Source organism: Lonchura striata, chromosome 1 (assembly GCF_050655825.1).
Source record: "Lonchura striata isolate lonStrDom1 chromosome 1, ASM5065582v1, whole genome shotgun sequence".
NCBI lineage: Eukaryota > Metazoa > Chordata > Aves > Passeriformes > Estrildidae > Lonchura > Lonchura striata.
Genome location: NC_140703.1, coordinates 87,425,707 through 87,441,364, shown reverse-complemented (window position 1 = coordinate 87,441,364; position 15,658 = coordinate 87,425,707). Strand labels below are relative to the sequence as shown.

General features: G+C 38.8%; 1 protein-coding gene across 1 annotated transcript in view; it reads right to left on the bottom strand.

The window, feature by feature from the left end:
* Positions 1–801: 801 nt before the first annotated feature.
* The window catches only part of ATP10A (ATPase phospholipid transporting 10A (putative)), a 110,386-nt gene continuing 95,529 nt past the window's right edge, over positions 802–15,658 (bottom strand). The window contains exons 15-21 of the mRNA XM_021546625.2: positions 14,365–14,441; positions 10,873–10,998; positions 6,489–6,689; positions 3,569–3,649; positions 3,374–3,478; positions 2,833–3,020; positions 802–2,094 (exon numbers count right to left, since the gene is read on the bottom strand). Coding sequence (XP_021402300.1) covers positions 1,389–2,094; positions 2,833–3,020; positions 3,374–3,478; positions 3,569–3,649; positions 6,489–6,689; positions 10,873–10,998; positions 14,365–14,441 — 1,484 coding nt within the window. The 3' untranslated portion in view covers positions 802–1,388. The remainder of the gene's footprint in view (positions 2,095–2,832; positions 3,021–3,373; positions 3,479–3,568; positions 3,650–6,488; positions 6,690–10,872; positions 10,999–14,364; positions 14,442–15,658) is intronic.

Sequence of the window (15,658 nt, the reverse complement as noted above, 5' to 3'; positions counted from 1 at the left end):
ATATAAATCTTTGAAAAAAAAAAAAAAAGATCCTGAGCAAATTAGCAAGTGACAGATGGTAGGTACTGAGTCTTACCACGCTGAGGCAATCCACATGGCAGGCAGGTTGCCAGGCACAGAGCATGGCACGAACAAGTTGTGGCCTTAGAAAAACTGATGGCAAGCAATACAAAAGCCATGAAAACCTGCAATGAGGAAAAGATGTTGAGCAGATAATTCATATGTGGTCATGGTGACCAGGTGTGAAAGAACCAAGCAACATTTCAGGCTAAAGCCCCTGGGATCCATCAGGCTGGCACAGGGCCATGTACCACTGGCAGTCTGGGGTTTACAACCATGTGAGGTCTGCTCAGAGATAACCTCAGAAAGCAGTGAGCTTCCTGCTTTTGGGACTGGACATAGCCTGCTTTACACCAGACTCAAATACCTCTGCTTAGCATGTACCCTCACAGCTGGTCATTCAGCTTCACCATCCCCAAGGACTCAGTCCCCAAGGATTCAATCCCCAAGGATTTAAGCTGGCTGAAACAACAGCAAAGGTATCTCACAAAATTCTCCTTCACCCCACCAGCAAATAGACCTCTTCAGTATCAGTGGCTGTGGTAGTCCTGCAGCACCCAAGATCACAGGCTTCCCAGCTCAAACTCTACAGCAGAAATGAGGCACCAGGTCTTTGCCACCAAACCTTTCCTTTCAAACAAGCAGCAAGCTTTTTGCACAGCATGATGTAAGGCCATGCCCAGCCAAACACCAGCTACTCCAAGGGAAGGGCTGAGTTACAATTAATGCCAGACTGGGAAGTCACTTTGCAATATGGATGGTCATTTATTTATTGTTTTATCATGACACATCAAATGCTATGGCTGCAATATCAGAACATGGTGTCATTTATAAAATATCAGTATTATTAATGCGGTGGTAAGATATTGTTAACATTTACAGAGAGGTGTATAATAATTCCACAGCTTTGCCTCAGTGACAAAATACACTGGCAAGCAGATGATGGATGGAATATAGTGACTCTTTATTATCATATCCTTGATTACTGAATGGCCTATAATGGTATCAATAATTGTTGCTGAATCTAATCCTTTCGAATATGGTAGATAGATCCTTTGCTTTTACAGTATGTGTCAGAATAAAAGAGAAGCATCTGAAAAATAAAGAAAAGGCATTTCCTTACAAAATGAGATGAAAAAATAAAACAATATAAATGGAACTTTCAAGTGTTTCTTTTTATATTTAAAGCTCTTAATAAACTGTATTTAAACATTCTTAAATAATCATTCCGTACCTTTGATTTTCTGTTTCACCTTTGGAAACAAATAGAGTAATCTCACTATAAATGTGTGCAAATAGAAAATATATAAATATATTTATGGCCCCCATCATAAAAAGGTGGTCTCAGAATTATCATTTTTACAATGATCAGTTGGGTTTCCTTTCATTTTGTCCTGCAAGTTATTTGAGCTCTCTTCTTTCAAGCCTTTGAAGTCCACATGCAAAGGAGAGCCAAGCACACACATACTGTCCTGTGTTTCATTTTGTAAACTGCTTGATGACACCTGTAAAACAGTCCCAATGTGACTGAACAGTGGAGTTGATGTGATCCACTTCAACAAACTGAAGTCTGCTTGGTCGACTGCTGAGCTCCACGGGAATGTTGTTCCCAGAGGCAATGACTCCACCTCTGAAGTGCCACATCGAACTTCATGAAACCCCATGGACCTTTCCAGATCGCTTGCTGATGACGGGAGCTTGTTTGCCTCATACAACACAGCACCCTGGGGAGAGGCAGCCACAGTCTGATCTGTTTTATGGTCTGCCTTTGTGTCCTCTCGGAGAAGTGACTCCCTTGTTTGAGGAGAGGCTGGCAAAGGAGTGCTTTGGTTGCCAGCCATATAACAATCACTAGCCTTTGAGCCAAGGCTCGGGGAGAAGCTGTCTGCAAAGAGTCGTGTCTGACACACTGTCTCCTTTACATTCAACTTGGTGAGAAGCTGGGCACGAGTCTCTGGGGACAGTTTACTCAACTGGCGTCCAAGCTGAAGCTGGGTTGGGAATAGTGTTCCCTGAAGGGTTCTGTACAGGAACCTGCAAGATGAGAATGGGCACGTGAGAAGAAATGAAAGAAGGAAATACCCAAAACATTATTAAGGGAAAATATCCAAGCAAGACAAAAGTGCAACACAGAAAAACAAGACAGTTCTATGTGCTGTTCCTATGCTCTACACAAGAAAGCTTGCAGATGGACAGCTCTGGGTACTGTGCTAATATTTTGATTAATAACTTAATTAGGCAGTGTAATAAATCTGTATCTTTAGCCAGTGATCAGTGGCTCCCCATTGCCTTTCCTCATCAGGAAAGATGAAAGACTGTGTGCAAGACTGCGTCTTTCATCTTTCCTGATGAGGAAAGGCAGTGGAGATAATAAGACTGCAGAGCAAGCTTCCTACATCTACAAATAAGCAAGTATGTTCACAACATACTATCAGAATTCGGGTACTGTGCATTTTATGTGAGGATGGACTGAATCTGGAAGCACCACAGAAAACCTTACAGGGTGCAAACCTCTGCATGGCCAGGACGTTTGACCAACAGTCTACAATTATCCCATTCCTGTGGTCCTTGGCCAGGAGCTGTGGTCTGTTCCTGTGGTCAGGACCACAGAATAGGTTAGACAACCTGACTTCAAATAATCAGCTGCTGAAAGAAACTGACTTCGCTGTTAGGCAAAACAAAAGATGGAGAGTGGAAAATGTTCTTGCTCTCCCAATCATATGCATGAAGTGCCTTTACATACAAAAAAAGACATGAGAGAAGATACAATACCTGGGCAGCAATGCAACAACTGGTGATATAATGCAAGTGAAATAGAACATAGGGTCTCCCATCAGCCTTTCCATTGTCCAGTAGGGATTGGATGGAGGATGGCAGACTGGGCAAGAAGCATTGTAAACCAGAGCCACAGAGAAAAATAAAATTATACTGAAGATGCAAGATGACCAGTGGAGGAAAGTCTAGAACAAAAACCAAAAATATTAAGAATATAAGCATAATGAATCTTTATATTCTTATAAGTTTGCTGTGACTTAATTAAATGAAAACTTCTTAATTTTTGTAGTAAAATCCATGCACAGAAGAGTTTTGAGCCTTGTATATTTTAAAATTCCTATTATAAATACAACACTAAAAAGCTGTTTGCAGATCATATTTTAAAACCTTTTCCATGCTTTTTAAAAATGCCTGCTAAAAACAGAATGTGCTGAGGGAAAGAAGCAACCATCTTATGTTTTTGAAAGGTGGCACTAAGAGAAGAATTATGTCTGTGCCAGTGGCTGGCATACATCTATGTAGGCAGTGGATACCTTACCCAAGTTTTGGTTTCAATAGCCAAATGCAGGATGATGGTGAAAAGAGCTATTGTGGTGATGGGAGTTCCCCAGGAGAAGATATCCACCTCTGAATCATAGTAGGTCTGTAAGAAAGAAGACAGAATTTAGCCCAAGCTGTGTTGCCAGTTCTCCTCCAAATGCTTGAAATAGAATTGCTTAAACCAAACACTTACAAAATAGGGGATGAAGAAGCAAACCAGGCTTTGATACATAGCATCAATCATGTTCATCCAAAACATGTGTGGTTGGTACTCCTGTGTCATTAAAAAAAAAGAAAATCAGATCATAATGAAGATCCTATTTGTCAGGATAGGTATTTTGAGGGGGATATTTCAAGGGCAGTTTTAAGGGCTTGGGAAAAATAGCTTCATAATGTTGCCAATCATTTAGCTACCCTGGGGGATGAAGCATGAACAGTCTACCTGCAAGTCACTGTGTTCTGGGATGAAAGTACTTTGCTTTTTTTTTTTTTTTTTTTTTTTTTTTTTTCCTAGCAGAGAATGTACTTTTAATCTTATGCTCAGGCCAGGAAACATTTATGAAGGTGCCCTTTTTTATGCACTACAATCAGACCACTAACGAACATGAATAAATGGCATCACATAATCATAACCAAAAGCACAGGGTATTTATTGGCAGAAGAGAAAACAGAAAATGCACACGTACTTAGGGAACATCAACAAACAAGGTTTTTAGTGGCAATTCAAGCAGCAATATATGCTACAAATATTTATATAAAACACACACATAGATATATATACACATATGTCTCAGTATGTGCATAATATTGCTTGCTAAAATCAATATTATATTAACATTTTGGTTTACAGAAATATACGATTGCAGGGATTTGGATGGTCATATAAGGGACCTAGATATAAGGAAAAATAGTTTATAAATGGAAAAAAGTTTATATAACTTTGATATATATTCTACATCTCCAACAACTGGGTTGATCAGGTCTTCTTCCTTTTGTTGAAAATATCATTGTAGACTAAAAATGGGTATGGAAAGATGCATAGAAAGAATTATGGTGTTACTTGGACCCCTGAACTAACATGGTTAATTACTGCATCAGATTGCTCAAGGGATTGTGGAATGTCCAGTGTTGGATTCATTCAAAACTGGATTAGTTAAAGATCTGAGAAACCTCATCCCAGTTTGAAGTTGTTTTCACCAGAGGTCTTGATCAGATGGCCTCCAGAGCCATCTAAACTATTCTCGAATACTATATGCCCTTTTTGAAAGAGATCTCACCCGAAACAAGATTTTTAAGTTTTTAAAATCCCTTTTAAGGTAACTATAAATTTAGAGAATACAATCAATAGATTAAAAAAAATCCCAAAAACTAAAAAAAACCCAACAAACCACGTCAAAAAAACCAACAAAAAACCCTCTTAGAATGTTTTCTGGGCTTCTCTATGAGAAATAACTGTTCTGTGAACCTGGGAGACTTCTCAGTTTGCCAGCTGAAGACAGGCAGACATAACCTCCCAACAAGCCTTAAGGCATTACAAGATTTCTATCATCCTAAAAATGTGCAAGAGAGGAAGGTATTAATAGTACAGATCTTTCAAGTGTGATGCACTGAAACAGAAGAAATGTAGAAAACAGAAAACAACAGATGAATAGGACAGAGTATGGACTAATGGACTAAAATAAGTTACATTCAAATTCTCCTTTCATCTTTCCAGGAGAGTATCTAGCAATGCCACTACATGTGTGGGGTATGAAATACAGGTGTACACTTTGTCGGAATCCGTGGTATTGATGATTCCAAGATTGTAAAAAGTCTCTGTCTTTCTGCCTCATTGCCAAAGAAGTCATAATTCTTCCATGCTGGTTTTCAAGGTTGTTTATTCTTGTTTATCTCTAACATGTTCTGCTGCCCTACACGGGTCTGTCCTGCAGGGCAGCGTGTGGGGCTCTGCCCTCAGTGGGATGTTACAAACATTATATACCAGAAACTACCTGTGCTATATTTACAATAATGTGCCAATATCTCTCATCTATGTTGAACAGTATGTCCCCAACCTAAACCAACAGAAAAATGCCAACACTACAGTGAAACATGGAGGGCATGAAGAAGGAGAAAAAGGACAAAACACACCCAATTTCTTCCATCTTGTCCCCTTTGAACCCCTAATCTAGAAACCTAAAATTTTGCTTTTACACCCGTGCCACACTTAATTATTACTCATATCAAACACTCAGAGCTTGTAATTCATCCTGTAAGATTGAAAACTCTTTACCATGGACAGAGTTCAGAGACAGTGTCTCTGGGGGCTCTGTCCAGGGAGGTTCCTGACCCCCTGCCAGGGTCCCAGGCCTTCCGGGGCAGCCAGAGGGAAACTCTGGATTCCCACAACACTTGGAGGGAAAAAGCACTTCCTGTGTCCTCTCAGAGGACAGCTTTGTAAGACACTTTTAAGAAGGCTTTTGCCTTCAAAAGAACATGTCCATATTGATAGTTTTGCCAAACAACAAGATTTTCCCATGGTACACTGTACCTGTAATTACCAGGAATGGTTTGGCTCAAATTCCTTCTGCAATTCTTTTTGTTTTCATTGTGCAATTCAAGCAGATGGGGACAAGGTGTTTTCAACAGATATTTCAGCTGAATCTGTCATCTGTGACTATTCCCTTAGAGACTAAGTTTATTGTGCTTACTACCAAGGCCATCTTTCTCTTCTTTTTGTAAAGGGCTGGGAACTGAAGTTTTGAGTAAGTACTGTGAGGTTATTCTGTAAAAGCCTGCACTAGCTACCAGGTGCAATCTGTTTTATTTTTGTGGTTATTTGTGAGCCTGGACCATGAAGGAGGTGTTCAGTTTAGGTTGAATTAGATCATCCAGCCTTCTCTCCTGACACATATTGAAAATATGGCTGGTTGGGGCTTTGTTTTTTTTCTTAGTTTGTGTGTTTTTTGTTTAGGTGTATTTTTGGCATTTTGACTCAGATAAATATCAAAAAGTAATAACATTGACTTCTCAGACTGTATTTACCACTCATCTACCTTTTGGAAGCAGGGCTGGTTTTCAGTTGAAACTAAAGATGTTCAGGAAAGAAATTGCAGTAATCAAGAAGTTTTTACCTCCATATTCTGTCCGCTTTTATAAAGCTGAGGTATGGCAATTAACACTTCAGCTGGCACATCCTTATCCAGCACACCAGTAATGAGTTGTGGAAGAGAAGAGAAGAATAAATTAAAGAAGATCAGATACCACTGATCAATCATTGATGAGCCAGAGAACCCGCAGTAGAACTGGTACCAGAAGAGAAGGGCCACAAACATCTGAAACAGAATAAGCAGCGCTGGTAAATATAACAAGATAAGGAGGATCATCATCCTACTGTGCTCTGAAACCATTCTGATCTCAGCTCTGCAAGGATTTATCTATGAATGCTGAACACGTGAGCAATCCTTGTGAGGATACCTACTCTTTAATTCACTTCCTAATGCATGTACCACTTGGCTAAGCTGCAAACATCTGGCACACCTGCAAGTCTTGGTGCTGCTGCAACCTTACATCTTGGGCATCACATGAAATTAATTTTCAGCTCAAGTGAAACACTGAGGTGCAATGTAACTAACTGTAAAAAGCTCTCCCAACCACCACCAACCTCCAGGTAAATGAGTACTGATGTCTCACTACTGTAAGAACAAGACTTTCCAAATTAATATCCTCTGCTTGGTGGAGATATTTTGGGAGACTTTTGCCATTTACAACAGATAAATGCAGAGCTTTTTTATAAGACCAGCGTGAGACCAGTATTAGTAAGGAAGTGAAACTGTAAGGTCTAGAAAAGTTGTCTTAACTATTCAATCTTTGTGCTTTGACATTCATAAAATTAGCAATGCTGTAAAGATTCCTCGATTTCCCTTCTTCTTCAGCTTGAGGAAGAAATCAACTGCATCTACATGGGTTGGAATCACTCAAAATGAAACAAATCACACAACTCATTTTTTCTACAATGTCTTCAGAGGGCTCAATAAAGTTGCTGATTTCAGATGCTGATGAAGGATTTGAGGCCTAGAAGAAGATAGGCAGCTTCCTAGAGAAGGAAATAAATTCCCAAACTTGGTTCTCCTAAAACTAAAATTTTTTATTTTCTTTGTAAAATTATTTAAACCAGAAAACTGTTAGAAACTGTTGAGGGCTTTCACCCTTTTAACGATGAAGATGGAAAATGACATGACCTCTCCTTTCACTTCCTCTTCATTTTGTATTCTTTTCTCAAAAAGCTTTCAGTAGTATGGAGAATGTTAACCCTTTGTGAATTTTAGATATACAGAGAAAATACAAATCTGTTCTGTGTGCCCAAATGTGTCTGAAAATTAAATGCAGGAGGAACAAAAGGCTATGTGTGCTTCATCAATGAAAGCTGCTTTAAGGAGAGTAAACTTATAAAGGAGAATTGCCATAGAGTAAGAGGAGAGTCCTGCAGTACACAAAAGTACATACATGTACATGTGTGTGTGTGGGTGTATACATATATATATACACACACACACATAGACATAAAGTAGATAAATGCCCAGGGAAAGTTTACATACTACATTGAAGTGGCTTGTATATGAGCAGCAAATACACCTCATCATTAGTGAGCCCATTCTATAAATTACCCTAGGGAAAGTTAAATGGTAGTATTTTTGTAAGCACAACCTCTAGAAATGTTTCTGTAAATGTATTTCAAGAAAAATACCTTCCTAAGGCCTAAACAAGACTGAGTTACCAAAGCTTAGCCTCTTCAGTACAGTTGTCCATTCCAAAATGTAACATATTTTGAAAATTATTTCTTCTCCAATCCAAAACAAAAAAAGTTCTTGAGCAATTTCTCAAAAATAAATTACAATAAATATGTGAATTTACATATTTTCTCACTGTTTTAAAACAAAATGCAGCTAATCCTAGACATAGTAAATTTTCTCTCTAGAGCCTTCCTAACTTGTCTTGGAAACAATTTGGCCCTGGCAGAAATAGGCATTTTGATGAAAATACAATCAGCTTAAAATCTTCCTACCACCTCTACTATTGGTCTTAATAGTGCTGTTGAAGAAAACTATTCAAATAAATAAGGCTTAATTCAGATTTTCTTTTTCTCCTGAAATTTTATTTTGTATTAAACAAGTTTTTTATTTTATTTCAAATGTTCTCTCTTGCCTCTGTGTATTACCTCTCTGAAAAAGACAAAACAAATTCACATAAAGATTTTAAGTAAAAAAGGTTTTCCCTTGTCCCCTGCCACATGAGACTGTTTTATGAATGTGGTCCCAGAGAGAATTTTGCAGTGAATGAAGTACATGTTAAAAATTTTCAGTGCTGCCTTGCAGAGACAGTGTATAAACAGGAAGAAGATGTGCATACTTGTGCAGGTAAAATTTTGTTTACATAAAATCCCTTTTCATCAAGCTCAGCTATTGCCAGTCATGCTATGTTTTAGTTTATATTTTACTTGTATTCTTATCATCTCCATGAAGCTAAACATCTTCTTGGATAAGTCATCTAAGTTTCGAAATGGTTTTTGCAGCAATGTGAAGTTTAAATTTTAAATTAGATAGGTTCTAGTGGAGAATGGAAAATTTCATGGTATGAGCAAATGGGGGAAAAAAAAAACACTTGAGCAAACAGAAAACTTGCAGAACATCTGCAGTGTAGCTATCTTGACTCTCTTTGGAGAAACATCCAGAATAGTCTCCTTGCAGGAGGTTTGGATGCTCCTATCTTTCTATTTTCAACAATCTTTCCTTAAGGGCAGGCACTGTGTCAGACATATTCATGTCTATATCCTGGATATCTGAATACAGTTTAGAGTAAGAAGCAACAAGTATTTCTCAGAAACCTTTGAAGGCTGCCAAAATACAGCCAACACAAAGAGATCTCTTCAGTTATTTTCTAGCCTTGAGGCAGTAGCTTCTGAAAATGTCTTATTAAAAATGGCATGAGAAATAGTACTTGTAATCAAGGGCAGTTGTACCACAGAAAATGGAAGATTTTACCCAAGCTGAACAAAAGCATTGATATACCAGCAGCATCTCTGGCTGCTGATTACTGGAGTCTCTTATGTGCATTAATTATGTTTTTGGGTTGTTTTTTTTTTTTTTTGTTGTTGTTGTTGTTGTTTTTTTTTTATATAAGATGGCTATGCATACACCTCTTGGAAGTTCAGATTTGATACTGTCAATGGGTACTTTGGAAACATGCAGCAGTGGGGATGAGAGTACAGATGTTCAGCATCATTCAGGATCAAGCCTTAAAACTGATGCATCTGAACACCACCACATGTTTTCACTGCTGTACTTCAACAGGTGGCTCTCAGTGCAGCATTACTTAAATCTGCTTGCTATTTCTGACTCAAGCAGCAGCTCAGATCACAAAGTCCCTTCATTATTCTGAAAGGGCACTTGCATGCAGTCCCTGCTATGACCCCAGAATGTATTTTAACACCCTTGTTTTAACAAAAATATACTTCATAAGTCCTTTAGCACCCTTAGGCATTCTGGTGATGTTCAAAATTTTGAGCAAAAGATCATTTTCTTCTGATAAAAATTGAGGATTAGATTAAAATGGAAAAGCAACTTTTACAAAACTGAAAGACACTTTTTTTCTTATACTGAGGACAAAATCCAGACTCCTGCACACAATTCATACATTGCCCTCTTAAGCAAACAGAGGTATGAGAGCTCTATCTCTCCTCTTTTTCTTGGTTCTTCATCTGCCTTGCTCCCAAGGTGATTTGTAGCTGTTGCAAGTGAGCAAATATATGTGCCTGCCAGTGACTCCCACCCAGCTGGTGGTATTCTTGGTTTCCTTGTTAGGCTGTTTTCAATCAATCATCTTTGTACTCCAAGATCAATGCAAAGGGTCTTTGTTGAGGCCAAGGAGTTGAGCTGCTTCTGGCTTGATGCCCAGTACCAGATTGAGCCCTGTTTCATACACCAAGGAGGAAACACAGATCCGTCATCTCTTCTTTACCACCATGTGCTTCCTTTCTAATGAACTCTTTCGATTAGTTGGAAATAAGATAAATCAAGAAAAAAACCCTTCCCAGTCTCTGCATCTAAGACACAGAGAGGACTCAAATTATCTCAAGAAATATGTACAGTGATTCATAAACAATGATGAGATACAGTCAGGAAAACACACTCAACTGCTACTTGGGACCAATGCTGGATGACTTTGGCATTGAAGACTCCTGTATCCAGCCAGCTAAATTCTGCAAAACTGTTCTGTAAAGAAACTTTTCTTCAGCAGTGCTTGTTATTTGTGTTACCTAATTTGCACATTCAGCAGCACACTGTAGCTGTTATGGAGTGGGTCCCGTATTTCTGCAAATGGTAGCCAGCTGTCTTTCAGCTCTGCAAATTTCTTTGCAGCTTATTTATAAACCATTTGAAGGCTGACCTAATGCTCACTTAGCACAAAATAAACCCTGGAAACATGTGGTGCCATAAAGCTGCCAAGTCAAACACTTACTGCATTTTTGTAGAAGAAATACAGCACCATGTTGGCGAGTCGGGAATAACACCAGTGGCCATGAACAAGCAAAAGCTTCTCCAAATGCCTGAACCTTGGGATTGCAAAGTCACTTGCCATCACCGCCTTTAATGAAAAAAAGGTTGGAGTAATTATTGTAAAGCACCACCTTCAACACTAACAATGAATTTAGTCATCTTCTCGACTCCTACAGGCAGTAGAAGTTGTACTCATGAAGAATGAAATTCATGACAGTGCTTATGAAGTGCAGCTATTGCTGCATGGATTTGAAATACCCATGAGCAAACGTGGCAGCTGGGCAGGGCATGCAAGGCAACACGGTCCTCACCCAGAGGAGATTACAGCCTACATTGCAGATGGTGACAAACAACAACAAAAAGCAAGAGGGGGCAGAATAGTTGACAATTGCAGTTGCATGAGCATGAAGGCCCAGGGTTCATGTGTGAAGACCTTGGTGGATGTATCTTTCTTTATAAGAACTACAGCGTTCTTACAGGGCAAAATGAATTTCCAGAGAATAAGATATGAACAGCACAATTAAGTAGTTGCATCATAATGATTTGACTTTAAAAGACAAAACAATTAAAATACTAGTTTTAATTTAATTTGCAGACCTGGTTTATACAGTTTACTTGGCTGTCCTGAAATATCAGTATTTTGAAGGATTTTTAAAATCACACATCTTCTGTAACTGTGTATGAGAAAAAATCACACTAAATGAGAGTCCTCTGGGACTGTGTAGACTGTCAGATGACATTGACAAAATGAATCACAGTTTCTTTCTAGTTCTGACTAAATTTCAAGGTACTGTACACTAGATAAGACCTATTTGTGTTATCATGGCTGTTTCATGATTTTTCTTATCCCTAAGATCACACTAATATTTAATTTAGTATTATTTTATATTTAATTTTATTTTTTGCCATCACCTTTCTTCTCACAATTTAATTCAGCAAAAACAGGACAAAAGGTGAAAATCTCCAAAGGAGTGGTATCTTCCTTACACTCTGCTGGGTATATTTTGGCTGTATTTTTAAATGGGAAATATATTTCCTTTTAAGTTTTTCTAATTCTCTTTCTTGGTAAAAAATCCAAAGGGCTCACTTTTCCCAAGTAGGTGCTTGTAGAAGATATTAAAATAAACTCTAAAACAGTATGCAAGAGAAGGTGTAAAAATGCATTGCAACAAGCAGTAGATGTATATAAGGACTAAGACACTTTTTAATAAGTTGACACATCCTAGGATTTCTCAGGTACTGAGACACACTTGTTATAACCTCCCTGCACAAAAGTCTGAGTTGTCTTGCAGACATACAGCTATCTTGCAGTGTGAGGAGAACACAGCTATGCTATGTCTGCTTCCTTGTCCTCCACCACATCTCAGCCTATTCCAATGTCAAAACAAACCCGTTAGTTTCATTTGTGCTTCTAACATAGTACTTCTCAGCAGACTGTGAGAAGTGTCACGATTTTTTTCTTTTTTTTTATTCTATTTTTATTATGGTGAGGAACACAGAGAGAAAGATATGTTATCCAATTACATTTGCATGTTTACTTAGGCTCAAAATACCCACTTGATTTTCACTTTTTTTTTTTCTTCCAGCTCCACATGCTTCCACAGAATGTGGAAAGAAAATAAATCAGACAGTATTGCTGTCTTAGGCATCTAAATGCTCAATGCCTTCTGAGTACCTGCATGTGTACAAATCTGAAAGTTGTTTATAGTAAAGAGGTTTGTGTGGATCCTTAGGACTTGCAGTAAGGGAAGGGATCTATAAATATTTTCCACTCTGCTGAACTTTCATTTAGAAATAAAACCAGGTAGTTTAATGAGTTAATGAGAAAACAGCTTTCAGACCTGGATATACTGCAAAAGTCAGAGGGATTTGAGGACTGGCTATTATAAGTGTATGCGTTCAACTGAAAGGGGCATGAAGGGGCAAAGAGTAAAAAAAAATGCTATGAACAGTTTATGTCTGCATTAGGAAGAGAAGTATCTGAATTAATACTTAGATGATAGGGCTTGGTAAGTTCATAAGAGGTGGTAAGACCCAAGAAAAATGTTTGCAGCATATTTTTTTGAATTTATAGGTTTGGAGGGGAGCCCACAAAACCAGCCTTCTCTGAGCTCTCTGGAGCTTGGACTGCCTGCAGAGTGATACTGCAGAAGTTATGCAGGATTTAAGATGCATATACATTGAAAAGTGTATGATAAATAAGAAAAATATCCACTCACTTTTCTCCAGTGACCTGTCCTAGCTTCTGCTATCTGGAGTCAGAAAATGCATAAAGTTGATACCCAAGTTCATAGATCACTTTAAATTTTTGTTTTATAAGTTTGTGTGTTGACCCAAATGAATTATAGCATTCATGAAATCCCATTAAATAAAACTCTATAGCCAACTTGTGCACTGTGTGAGGGAGGCCTCTCTTCCCTTTTGAGCAAAACATCCAGCAATGTTGCAAAAAATGCAATTTGGGTCAGAGAACCACCCACTGGTAACTATGTTAAGGAGCATGCTCATCTGCTCAGGTCGTGAGGATGGAAACACTTCCCACTTTCCTGGTAGAGCTATTTGACATATACTCAGCTACTCTGTTTTCCCTTGCAATCAGCCTGCCCAAATACAAGGCAGGTTGTGGAAATAAGGTATCCTCCTCATTCTCTGTCTCTTACTGTCACATCTGCTCCTATCACTGCAACTGATCTGCGCTAGCATTAGAGGAGGCTGAGATAATACATACATCCTATACCTATTCATCCTCTCTTTTGGGGATGAGAGAAGTGCCTCTGTGCCTCTTACACAGTGCTAAATGCAGTAATCACAGGTGGAACACGTGCAGAAGACTACAAGGCAAGTACCCTCATCCTGCTATTCCCTGTGACTGGAAATGTGGCCAAACCAAGACTTGCTAGAAGGTGTAAGGAGCAGTGTAAGGTCTATTGCAAAGGGCCACATTTCTACTTGCTTTACTGTTTTGCTGTCTGAATAAGCTGAGTGAGTGAAATGTGTGGGTGGCTGGGCTAAGGGTCACCACCACACCATGCAAATAGCTACACCAGTCGTACTGGCTTATGTAGCCACTCCATAAAAGAAGTATACCCAAGCAATTCAGGAGAGAGGGGAGTAAGATGAACCTTTATTTTCTAAATAATGCATAGCTGAGCTTTTTTTTCTCCTTTAATTATTTAGCTAATTGTTTCTTTAATCATATTGCTTAGAGAGATTTGATAAGTTCAATTTTCTGAGAAGGTGGATGTGTAAACTCATCACAGATCTCAGAACAAGTGTAAGTTCACACTCAAGCTGAGAGAGCCCTTATAAGACAAAACTGGCACTCCTCAGCACAACTTGCTCCTTTTCCTTTATTTGTGCTGACTATCCAGAGGCAGTCTGAACAATTTGACCTACAGGAAGGGGCTGTTTCATGCCCTCATGGGAGTGCTTTCCACTGGATGAGCAACATTACCTGCATGCCTTCTTGACCAGAAATCCCCACACCAACATCTGCCACTTGGATCATGCTGACATCATTTGCACCATCACCTAAAGATGACAAAATGCAGTTTTGCTATCACTAACAGAGCAACAGCAGCTGGCAGCAACAAAACAAAGTTACAGTTGCACAATAACAGTTGTTATCGAGTGTTGGTTGAGTATAGTAAGAGAGACATTTACTAAGTGTTGATTTGGTGTAGTAAGGGAGATGTACAGTAGGAGAAGATACAACTTTAGAATATAAGGTTCAAAGCTTGCAAAGTTTCCAAGACATTCTGATCTTTTTAGACCGTTTTATCATAGGAAAGTGAAAAAAAAAACCAAATTAATCTATTTTTAATAATACCTAAAATTCAGGTATGAGGCTTGAACTGCACCAACAGTAAACAGTAAAAAGATGAGAAGCATCCCAAACACTTCTGCTTCCTGATTAAGAATCTGCCTGAGACCACGTATGACTAAGAATTAAATGTGCAAGAAGGCCTAAAGCCAATGAAAATGTCTACTGTAAAAATACTAAAAAAAGTTAAAAACTAGATGAATGAAAGAAAAAGCCAGGAGAGTAGGGTTGATCAGTCCAAGATCTTCAATACACCCAAGACTGGTAGATTTAATTGGAATGGTTGCAGAGCCACCACCCCCTGCTCTGCTTCCAATCATGATCCCACAAGTGGTATGTGCTGTAGACAGGATACCAGAATGAGATACGTATCTAGTTCTTAACCTCTTAAATTTACAGCCAGTGTGCTCATGGAAAATGATACTGTATTAGCTTATGACAAGACACTTGGTTTTAAACTTCAGTGGCTGAGGTGCATGCTACATGTCACCAGGTTCCCTTCTGCTGGCATGTGTAAGGGTGGTATCCACTCCCCAGACAAAGCTGATGTCTTTGTGACTGTGTGATACAGAATCACAGAATCACAAGGTTGGAAGAGACCTTCAAGATCATCAAGTCCAATCTGTGCCCTAACACCTCAACTAAACCATGGCACCAAGTGCCATATCCAATCTTTTTTTTAATATATCCAGGGATGATGACTTTACCACCCCCCCCAGGCAGACAATTCCAATACTTTATCACTCTTTCTGTAAAACATGTTTTCCTAACATCCAACCTTTATTTCACTTGGTGCAGCTTAAGACTGTATCCTCTGATTCTGTCAGCTGCTGCTTGGAGAAAGACCCCCACCTGACTACAAGGAAGTAGTCCTTTCTTTCAGGAAGTTGTAGAGAGTGATAAGGCCACCCCTGAGTCTCGTTTT